This window comes from Haliotis asinina, chromosome 8, assembly GCF_037392515.1.
Source record: "Haliotis asinina isolate JCU_RB_2024 chromosome 8, JCU_Hal_asi_v2, whole genome shotgun sequence".
In the NCBI taxonomy this organism is placed as follows: domain Eukaryota; kingdom Metazoa; phylum Mollusca; class Gastropoda; order Lepetellida; family Haliotidae; genus Haliotis; species Haliotis asinina.
In genome coordinates, this window is record NC_090287.1 from 17,200,560 (window position 1) to 17,212,563 (window position 12,004).

The window sequence follows — 12,004 nt, forward strand, 5'->3', positions numbered from 1 at the left end:
TGCCTCTGGGAGGTCCTTCTTCAACATCACTCACTACCCATATCAAAAGATTAAATGCTTGATATATTCATGCCATACTTGATATATCCACAACTTTGGAAGAATCCATCCTGGCAAGTTCAGGATGGGCAACGTATACGTCTGTTTCAGCGTGTAATCCAGCCAAGCTGATTTAATCGATCCGTCTGCAATGAAATGTCCATTGTTAGGTCTTCACGATGAAGTCGAATTCTGTCACTAGCAAATTTGCATTAATTGGGCAAAGACAACAGAAATGCTGTATAAGATCAACAGCCCCTGTTTAGCTGGTATGGACTTCGTGTGGGAGGTGTAATGATCAATACGTCGGGCTCGACTGCTCCCTGCGCGGCGCGCTGTCGTTCTGTCGTCTACTCGTGGTGTCACAATGGAACCTTCCCGTTTCTAATGATTCTTTCAAGCCTTCCTTGACGGCAGAGTTACCTGCAAGAATCGCGGCTAAGCAATAGGCTGCAGTAACATACGTACAGCAGTCTGCAGATTCCAAAAGTCACCTGGAATAAATTTAGCTCACCTGTTGATTTGCTAGCCAGGCCTAGAAGCCCAGGTGATCAGAGTTGGCAGTCTTGAGACAATTAGTTTCGCCAAATACACTTGAAGCTTTTGCAATCACATTTTTGATGATTCAGTTAGAAATTTGACAAAAGGTGCTGCGCATATTGGCCGTAAAACTGGAACATATTGGAAGATTCCATTCACCGTCAACGAGTGTTATCCGACACATGACTATGAGAGCGGTGTGCTTCTTGTGATTAGGACCTTGGTGACTAGGGAACATTCTCCATCCGTAAGAGCATTTGTCATCGAGTTATGGGATTTCTTTCCTAGTGATTCTTGGATTTCCCGCAAACATGAGTATGTCAGCTGCAGGTGAGTTATGTTGCTAACATCTTCTTCCAATATCGTTATATGATGAAGATTTATAACAAGAATGGGAATTTAAAATTGTCTATGAAATGTTTCCCTTTCATACTGTGATGAACATATGCAACAATAGATTTTTGAAAGCTGCATATCGTTCATCTGATATTAGATATATATTTGTGATGTATTTCAGATTTTATATCATGTAAAGCATATATACCAAGACCTTATATCGAGTTGATATCAATCCAATTACATGACTAAATTATCGCAGATAATGCATATAAGCCAAGATTTAAAGACCAAACAAACACCTATTGCATGATCAATGTACGCGTGTATCAGTTTACCCCCAAACCGGTGTTATCGAATCTGTATATCAAATGCCATAGATTTTGAAATTAATGGGGTTGCAATGGCACGAAGCCGCTGACGCTGGATTGACAGAGCATTAGAATTCTATTTGTTCGTTATTGATTATCAATATAAGGCGAGGCTCATCCGTATTACAAGCAAGTAAGATTTCACTAATGCGCATTATTAAGCCAGTATTGTCGTTCCATTGAAAGTACGAAAGGTCGACGAATATGTTGTGTTATTTTTTAAACCATATCTTAACAATGTCTTAACTGTATAATTTTTCTTTTCGAGTTTATTTTGTAGTCAGTGTAAAGAAATTTCGAAAACAGTTGAAAAATAGTTATCGTTTAAAAGTTTTTGGCGCATTTTTTCTCGATCAAAAATTTTAATTGTGTTTCAAACTGGATGTTTTCTTCATATATTACTTGGGATGAAGACGTTTACATAATAGGATATATTTGGTATATTTGCTAATTGAAACGTTTGTGCAGATACACTCAAACACAGCCAGAGGGACACGTAGACGGGCAGAAAAAACGTACATCATTCGCGCGGTTCTATGTAATCTGCAATTTATGAGAAAGAAAACAAACATCTTTCACAGCGAGTTAGTGTATGAGTGCATTATGTATTTCAGGCAAATATTTTGCTTCAAAATGAAGATGTGCTTATGTTTGTTGACAAACCAGTGGTGACTGATTAATGAGTAACTGAGGGCATCAACACAGGGCAAAATGTCGTGTTGGCAACAATGACTATGATTCTTATTTTAATCAAATAAACCATCAAGGTACTCGAAACGTCAATTCTCCTTTGCGTGCAACGTCATGTCAGAGTCTCCTAAGTCTATTCCGTTGTTGATATGTCTAATGCACGTTACCACTCTTGGTCATTAAAATCTTTTTAACACAGGTTTAATGATAACAGGCGTAAGAGAAGGAAGAGATCGCCCATTCTCGAAGACATCTGATAATGCTCCTGAAAAAGTACTTAGATTTGCTTGTTCTGGTTGGTTTTTGGCTGTCCTTTGATGACAGTCTTACAATTTATATGTTGCCTGTGAAACAGGTATTGCGATTGAAGTTTAACTAAATAAAAACATGAAACTGTACCAGCAAAGGTGATTACAGGCTTGTTATCGCTTGTGATCACAAACTGCGTCTCTGCCTTAGTCTTGTGCCACCTTGTGTATATCATAATATATCTAAGCTAATATCCATCGGTCGCCATGTGCGTTTACCTCACCTGTCTATCGTCAGATTATGCAGGATCCCAAGCCTTTAAACGTAACTGCATCCCATGGGCCAATTACACATTTTGAAATGGTACCTTGGCCTGCCCTGACAACTGCTTCAGAGCTTACTGGTAGTGAGGGTCTTCTCGCTGGAGACCTGTTTCAAACCATTACACATTGCCACAGCCTAGACGTCAGTAGCCCTAGAGACTCTTTATATATGACGTCCGATTGATATTTCCCTTCTTATACACACTCAGCTGTCTCTGGTAGTCTTTGTTGTGCACTGTCGAGTTCTGCTTAGCTGGTGCAGAAGAAACTGTATTTATCTTATCTAGAGACCCGTGTTTGCTTTGTAGACAATGGATATAAAAACACGATAAGTGCATAACTTTATTTCCATGGATACGTTTCCAGTTAGACGGAGGACATCTCCCCCGACGAGGGATACCAATTATTCTGTACAATGATACAGAAATTAGTGTAATTGAAACCGTGGTTCGTGTCCTTACCTTAAGACTGGAAGCATCCTTTCATATTATCTTGTATTAGGGAATCTCATCTTCAAATTCTCAAAACTCGAAAACGAGGCATGTATGCTTGCCTGGTTTAAGACCTGTCCTCAGACGTTGGCTTACGACCATGCACAAACTCATACATAAAACAAAAACTGGTTATTTAAATACACTGTATCCCCAACCACAACAAATTAGGATAACGACCGTCCTACTTTCTCAAAGATGTGTGTGACGTTTTGCGTGACCTGTTCTGTTTATGGCACTGGTTGTACAATGTGTCTTTCTTCGTGTATTTTGCGTACGCCTGGTCTGGGCAAATGGAGCCCAAATATCCCTTGTGAATGTCAGTCAGTATTGACATATAAAGACGTCATGGCCATCATGAACTGTAAGAAGCAATTCGGATCTAGTCGATTAAAGTCGACCGAGAATGACATTGACCAATAAACAAAGAAACATCAGCTTCCAGTGTGTGTATCAATGACCCCTCTCTTCAATGGTTATCGTTGTAAATAGTGTTCGCTACGAATATGTCAATGAGCATGATATCCAACGTACAATGTCAGTTTTGGCCAGTTACAGGAGGAAGAGGTTTCTTCTAACCGGAAGCAGAGCCTCGCTGATACAATGTGTCATCTATTGATGGGCGGCACGCTGCATACAGTTAATGACTCACGTGGTGTTGGGGTTTATGTCATCAGATGCAGATACTGCTTGAGGCACCTTTCGGGGGACCATGCTCTTAGGGGTCAAATAGTACAAGCCAATGTCCTTCCAGCAATCAGAGTTGATCACAGTTTTGTAGCGTATTGTTCGCGAGTCATATAACTAAAATATAGTTGATGTGTAATATAAAACTGATAACATTGCATGTATGATGTATATTTTCTGACATCGTGATTTGTGGGTTGAACTTCTTTGCAAATTAATATTGCGTGTGTTTTAAGTGTTCGGAATACTTACTGTTTTTACTTATCGAACAATAGCAAATCGCTTTGTATTTGTCATAGATAATGTGTAAAGTTTATATTGTTGGTGGGTGTTTGTTCAGTTGTGGTCAGTACTCGGTTATATACAGACCGCCGTCACATATTGCTGAGCGGTGAGTTTGACAACAAACAGTCACACTGTAAAGAAACATTAAAAAGCGTGATGAAAGTCATAGCTGAAATTCATATGAGCTCAACACGTAGATGAAATCGCACTTCATAGCTAAACGTCAGAACAGCGTGACACGTTGTAGATTAGCGTCAGAACAGCTTGACATGATGTACGTCAGATGGCTGAACGTCAGATGAACGAGACGCGCTCTAGAAGAACGTCATTCCTGAACGTCATATGAACGAGACGCACTGTAGAAGAACGTCATGGTTGAACGTCAGATGAACGAGACGCACTGTAGAAGAACGTCATGGCTGAACGTTAGAAGAGAGTGAAGTTGTAGATGAACGTCATAACAATGTCAGAAGAGCGAGACGGGCTGTAGATGAACGTCATGGCTGAACGCCAGAAGAGCATGACGCGCTGCAGATGAATGTCATAGCTAAACGTCAGAACATGACGCGTTATAGATGAACGTCGGGAATAGCAGGAATAGACTGCACTAATTGTGCCTCTGTAGGAAGTCGAACCAAGATTCGATAATTAAGTCATCAGTTGGCTTATGTGTCAAGCATGGAATACTGGTACCTCAAGTCACATCAGACAATGGGTTTTTGACATGTTCCACCAAGATGGCAGCCAGAACGAATACAGTTTTGCACACTGTAAACATATGGGTAACCGAACTCGTTCTGTCCGCGCAATGAGCAACGGTTTGACCACCAGGCTGTCCCACAATCCAAGCGTAAAATAGAACTACTGTAATTTTTATATAGTTTTGTACATTTGTCCCTCTCAGATGAACAGGTTCAGACTCAGTGGTGTATATTACTACTGGAATTGGAGATATATAAGATTATCCGTCTCAGGCAAATACTTAATCATGCGTGGTGTATGTAAACAATTGAGTTATAAGTATGTTTATATAGTGATCCCTTCTCAGGTAAATACTTTCATCATAGAACTGGTCTTCGGAAGCGACTAACTGGATCGAGTGGTTAGGCTCGCTGACTTGGATGACACATGTCAACGTATCCCAATTGTGTAGATCGATGCTCATGATGTTGAACACTGGGTTGTCTGGCCCAGACTCGATTAGTTACAGACCTTCGCAATATACCATGGGCATGGATGAGTGCGGCGTTTAAAAACAACCAACCAACTTCCTTCACCAATGATGCATATTGATATTTAAGTCTTCGGTTTATACAGATATCCAATTCAGGTAAATACTCTCATCAATAATGGTCCGTTTTTAATGGCACGTTTTCAAATGAAAATATAAACCAATCTCTTTTTGACAAGACACTTCAAACACTTCAACATTTATTGACTGCTGTATGTGTTGAATTTAATGTGTTGGTTTTTTTTATATCCTCATAAAACACATCTTGTTTTCTTGCTTTCATAAGCACTTCTCGTTAAAATGTCTTGACGGTTTTCAAGTAAGAAAGACCATTTTATCACTCGTACCAATCATAAGACTTTCAAAAGATGTCTTTACCAGTGAGGTAGCCGTACACAAGACCCCTGACGTATGAGAATGTGAGGTTCCTCAAGATGAGCCTTTTAAACAGCTGTTTCCGTATGTATGGAGAAACCTAGTACAGTATAATTGGACCCCAGAGCAGCAAAGAGTTTTTTCTCCATCATTAGTTTTCCCAAGACGAGATGGTTTCATAAAAAGTTGCCTTGGGCACACACGAGCTGTGACATTTCACTAGAGACAGCCACGCTGGTGAGTGCTACTAATCGGAATTCTCTTCCCCAGTCAGTTCCACAATAATAAAATGAACATCCTCCTAGACACCTAAACCACAGTTCCTTATGTAATGTGACAGTTCAATCTCGATTAAAACGTCAATGGCGCCAGTTTATGTCATCACACCTTATTGCCTTGTATCCAGAACAGTGATGTTTTAACCGATGAAGAACTTGGTTAGAATCGGTCTTCAGCAACCAATGCTTGTCTTAAGCGATGATTGAAGGGATCCGGTTGCCAGTCTCGCTGGCTTGGTTGATCCATCTCATTGTATCCCGGTTACGCAGATCGATGCTGCCCAAGCTGTCGTTGACAGGATTGTCTGATCCAGACTCGATTATTTCCAGACCTCCGTCGTTTAGATGGAATATTTTCAGTGACTATTTAAACAACAAACATATAATCCTATGCTGACACCTACAGAAACTACTGAACAAGCACCTTGAATATTAAAGCCAAACAACAGTACGACTTGTGACGCCTTGACGAACCCTGCTTATCAAACACTACGAATACCTATATGTTGTCCAAGTCACAAATGTCTAACTTAACGTGACTTCATTGTGTAGAATACAACATCTGCCATCACCTCAGGTAAAGGTCATGAAAATAGCTGATGCGCTGATGGCGCAATAGCGTAAATATAGACATATTGTCACACACCTTTTATTTGAGCTTCTTATTTGGGAAACAAACACATTGTGGGTGATGACTGTTTAGTATTCTTCATACATTTCCATTCCCCAGTCCATAAATCCGTTTTATCCGTACGATGAATTTAATCAAGGCCGAGAATGTTTGTGTCATAGTTTTAATCGTAAATGGATTTTTCCGAAGCGGAAATTACAGATGTATCGCCATTTCTCTGGTCCAGCAATATGTTATATCACATCGAGGTTAGAATACATTGTGTCCATGGAAATAGTTGATATGATGAAGTACTGTCGTAAAGTGCATAGGTTATTTTTCTGCTCAAAGGATAATGTATATGAGAACTGTTCCCATGGATACCAGCAAAATGGAATTGGCTAAATCTTCCCAAGTGAACGGTGAACCTATCTACTTAAAAACAACTTTCGCCACCATCCTAACAAATTATTCAACACCGACCCTGACAGGTGCTAATAATAAGGGATTCAACCCCATTATTTACCAAACCGGGCAATTTTACCATGACGTCGACATGCAGGATTGGCGTGTAGGATTGGAACCTCTTGCAGAACGTGATGTGACCACTCTTCGCCAGCTTAGCACACCTGTGGTCTTTTGTCCTTCTCACTGGTCAGTCAGCTAATCTTCCCATCAATCAATGGCAGTTACTCTTGTCACCACCCATCTGAACTGCGCTTAGATGGTACTCATCATGTTTACAGTACAACCACCGCGGCATGGAATGGCACTGGAGTTTCTGTTCCTCCACGTACAACATATCTGTACTGCCAGACCTCATGGTATTTCCATGTTATTGCAGTTCCGTAGTTGTTTGACATCTAATTAATCTTCTCCTTTGACATTGTTGGGCTAGCACAAATGCACAGCATTGGATTATGGGCTGTACTTTCAACCCTGTCCACGGACGTCACAATGTTGACATTGGCTCAGCATGACGTCTGGTTAATTTGATCACCATAAAGGCGTCCTTCGTAAGACAATATTGCATGGCCCTTGTTCGTTTTGCGGATGGTAAAGGTCAAGAATTGCAATATTCAGTCTTTGCATATCACATTAGGCTGCTGTACTACCTTTTCTGCACTGGCCATGCCACACTAAACCACCAAACAGATCTTTTGACAAAGAGAAAAAAATATTCAGATTTTCCTTATTGCCCCGTTATATCAGGTAGGTCTGAACCTTTCAGCTTGTATGGACCAGCTAAAATACTTCTCCGGACGCCGCGCAGATATGACTGCAAATATGACTGAAGCTGTGCTAAATTACACTGGCATTGGATCTCAGAGTACGTTTTGTGATACGTGGTGTGACATCAGATACAACATGGTATACACTTTCCATGAGCACCGGGTGTCTGCATGACTGTAACATAGGGCACTTCCACAAGTGCTCGACTCATCTTATGCATACCGTCTCAATGACAGATCGCTCTGGTTACAGATATCCATTTGGAATGTGTTTTAATTCACCCTCGCCTGCGAGACAAAGTTTGTGACGAAATTATGGGAATGATGACGCCACATCGCAAAAATAGATTTTACAAACACCAATTGGTTTTAGGGATTTCATTATAATAAAAAAAAGAAATAATCACATAATGTACTAACTATTTCATGCTTGATTTACTGCATGTAACATTTCAACGATGGCACGCTGCCCAACACTGACGAACGGACTCACCTACCGTCATAATTTTAAGCATAATTATTATATTCACATGCATGAAATTGCTGATCCCACCACCTGGTTCATATGACCAAAATTTCGTTTCATATACGTCAGTTCAACGTGGACAGGTGAAAAAGGAATTTGCAACCTATTATGTTCAAAAATAATATGAAAAATGATTTATTGATTTTTAAACTGGAGATGTCTAACATACACATTAGCGGATGTTTAAGCTGGTTTGATTAATAAATATCATTAAAATCAAACCAAGAAGCCGTGCAGACAGTTTCTTCTAAAATAGTTTCGGTGACTGAACATATTTTGACTTGCAGAATCTGTTAAATTAACTGAGTGTTTCTTCTGGCCTGTCCTCCAGTATAGCAATTTAGTGCAGGAAAGTACGTGACAAGCCTTCGGTAGAGATGTGCTGGCAAAACACACACCAATCTCCATGCACATCTCCATATTACGACCTGAACCCAGTCGGTGCAACAGACTTGTTCTTAGCCCAACTCAGATCGAAATAGCCTTCCAGCTGAAAGACGATTCAAGCTATTAATCATAGTAGAATGTAGATAATATACTGGTCTGATGCAGTCTGGTGAGATGTTCTTTCCGCCCTTGAAGAGTCGGGACGATATCCTCGTCATTTTCTTGAGGCAAAATTGCCATTTCAGGTGAACAGTACACAAGGCTCGACATGTGTTTGTGACGTTAGCCATCGGTGAGGCAGGGAAAGGTATCCATCGGTGAGGCAGGATACGGTAGCCTTTGGTGAGGCAAGGTACGGTAGCTGTCGGTAAGGCAGGGTACGGTAGCCATCGGCGAGGCACGATACGGTAGCCTTCTGTGATGCAGGGTACGGTAGCCATCGGTGAGGCAGGATACGGTAGCCTTCGGTAGGGCAGGGTACGGTAGCCTTTGGTGAACAGTACACAAGGCTCGACATGTGTTTGTGACGTTAGCCATCGGTGAGGCAGGGAACGGTATCCATCGGTGATACAGGATACGGTATCTATCGGTGAGACAGGTTACGGTAGCTATCGGTGAGGCACGATACGGTAGCCTTCAGTGAGGCAGGATACGGTAGCCTTCGGTAGGGCAGGGTACGGTAGCCTTTGGCGAGGCAGGATACGATCATCCGTTTGAAACCATACCTACACATGGTATCATCTCTATTCAATAGTGATTTATAAATGTAAACATGCTCATAGTATAGTCGGAATGATTCATAATGATTCGTCTTTTTCGCAGAGGTTTCTTTTTACAGTCGAAAGAGTTGCAGTCCTTTCTGAATCAATAGAAACCGCTGACAAAGTTTCATTTGAACAAGGAAACTGCACAATCTTTTACTTCTAGTTGATAGGAGTTCGGCTTTGCTAAATCGATCGAGAACTTACCCTTTTCCTTGTTATGTTGATATTCAAAGTCATACAGTTATGGTGAGGTCCACACACGAATTGGGAGACCATTAAAACATTGACCAGTTGTGACTCCGGATACCGCATGAATGTATATTCTGTGACTCATCTGTCATGCCTATCTCACTTATTCATAATGGTCTATCCTCTCCTAACCACGAGAATTCCAGGTTTGAATTGACCCCAGCAAAGCCTATGCCTGTCTCACGTATTCAACAGGTTACCCACAACCAACCCCGAGAATTCCGGGTTTGACAATGTACAAGCACAAACTGCATATCGAACGATTTGTGTGGTCAGCACGGATCACCGTAAACCCATCAAGCGGTGCTTACAATGTCATTCACTGTATTGTCAGACCCAGGTACAATTGGGTCAGTAGGGTAGCCAAGTTGTCAAACCGTTCGCTCGTTACGCCGAAGACCCGGGTTCGATTCCTCACATGTGTACAATGTGTGAAGCCCATTTCTAGCTAGTGCGTGATTTTTTCCTGGAATATCGCTAACAGCGGCGTAAAAACATACTCCCTCACACTCCCTATTTCGAGTCTAATGTCACAACGCCGTAGTATGGATGAGCGCGGCTGTAAAAATGCAAAAACAAAAGTGTTTCTTATTGTTAAAATAAGTATTTGCAAAACTGTTCTTTTTATTGTTTCACCTGAAAAGCTTTTCAATTCTTTCCACACGCTTCGATACTATGTTTTTGTTCAATAAATTAAGTCAAAATGTTTCTTATTTTCACACCAACAACTGTAAAGTAGTATGGGTAATGAAACCTAAAGGCAGCTTTTCTACTTCAGTGCATAAGGACACACAATTATCTCCGATGACAATGCATTCCTCAGTCCGTAGAACGATGGTTTTGTGATTAATGCTAAAGTAAGCTCATCCACATCCATTCAGCATTTTTCCGCCTCCTTACTTTCAAAACTGCTTCATTCAACCAACCGTTATTCACTCTGTCAATCAATACCATAAATAGACAGGCTTTAGAAAAATGCACTTATAGTGACATCTCTGCCGGATGGTTCAATTGATGTCTTTTTTGTACTGTAGTGAAACCCAGTACAATGCTCTGCGTCGCTGTTTTCAGATGCACGCAGTCATAAAGCGTGGGTGAGTGAGTGGATTTAGTTTTATGCCGCGTTTAGCAATGTTCTACGGCAGGGGACACCAGATACGGGCTTCACACATTATACCCATGTGTTGCAACGGTGAAGCACGTTCTGAAGGTCGTTGAAGTTGCGGTCAAAACATTACCACAACTGATTGATAAACATTCTATACGTATCTATAATAAAATCTCAGGCGCATAGCAAGCCAATTGTGTCGTGAAAGCCCGATAGGTTGCAACGCTGTACATTTAGACAGTATTGTGGGTCCATCTGACCTTTTGCATTTGGTTTGGGGATACTTTCAGATCACGGCTGGGGACACCAGAAATGGACATCACAGAATATATTCATGTTGGAATCGAACCCGGATCTTTGGTGTGACGAGAGAACGCTTTATCCACTAGGCTATAGCCCCGCCCAACAACAACAAATTGCCAATACAAACACGTCGCACTGGAATACATGATGCCAATGGAAAACGTTCATACAGGCGCGTGAGTGAGTGAGTTTGGTTTTACGCCACTTTTAACAATATTCCAGCAATACCATGTGAGTGATACCTGAAATGGACTTCACATATAGTGCTTATGTGGGAAATCGAACCCGGGTTTTTGGCGTGACGAGCGAACGCCTTAGGCACTAGGCTCTCCAGCGCCCGAGAAAGTTGAATGCTGCCTGCAGTATTGCAATAATATGAGGGTGTTTTAACTTGAAGCGTGATGACGACCGGAAGAGATGCAAGTATAACCCACGAGTACTGTTCGCAAATACAGAAGCGGAATCTGGGCGAAATGGGATTCCCGTCACCAGTCACATGTTCCTGTCTGAGGAACGTAACTCGATACAGCAAATTGTGGTGCCTTGATCGACCCAACGCAGAGACTAGAAACCACTATTTAATATAAAGGACACTGTTAATGGGTTCTTCATACCAAACATGGACTTGAAACGGTGTTGTATGCCACAGTCAGAATTATTCCTATTCAAGACGGCCCTGCTTCAACAAGTAAATATCGACGGCTGCATATCGTGACCTCCACAAACAACTGAATAAGCACTTATGTAATGGATACTGTGTGAGTGCGTGTGTGCCTGCGTGTGAGCGTATATGTGTACAGGCATGGCTGGATGCTCAAAGCTGATCTCTCACTTATTCACTCACTTAGCCTAATTGCATTCTTCCTAATTTATTCTTCCTAATTTATTCTTCCCAATTGTATTCTTCCTAACTGTATTCTTCAGGAGCAA

At 41.3% G+C, this 12,004-nt stretch overlaps 1 protein-coding gene across 1 annotated transcript in view; it reads left to right on the plus strand.

The window, feature by feature from the left end:
- Positions 1 to 207: 207 nt before the first annotated feature.
- Positions 208 to 12,004, plus strand: part of LOC137293750 (uncharacterized) — a 92,077-nt gene continuing 80,280 nt past the window's right edge. The window contains exon 1 of the mRNA XM_067824463.1: positions 208 to 909. Coding sequence (XP_067680564.1) covers positions 891 to 909 — 19 coding nt within the window. The 5' untranslated portion in view covers positions 208 to 890. The remainder of the gene's footprint in view (positions 910 to 12,004) is intronic.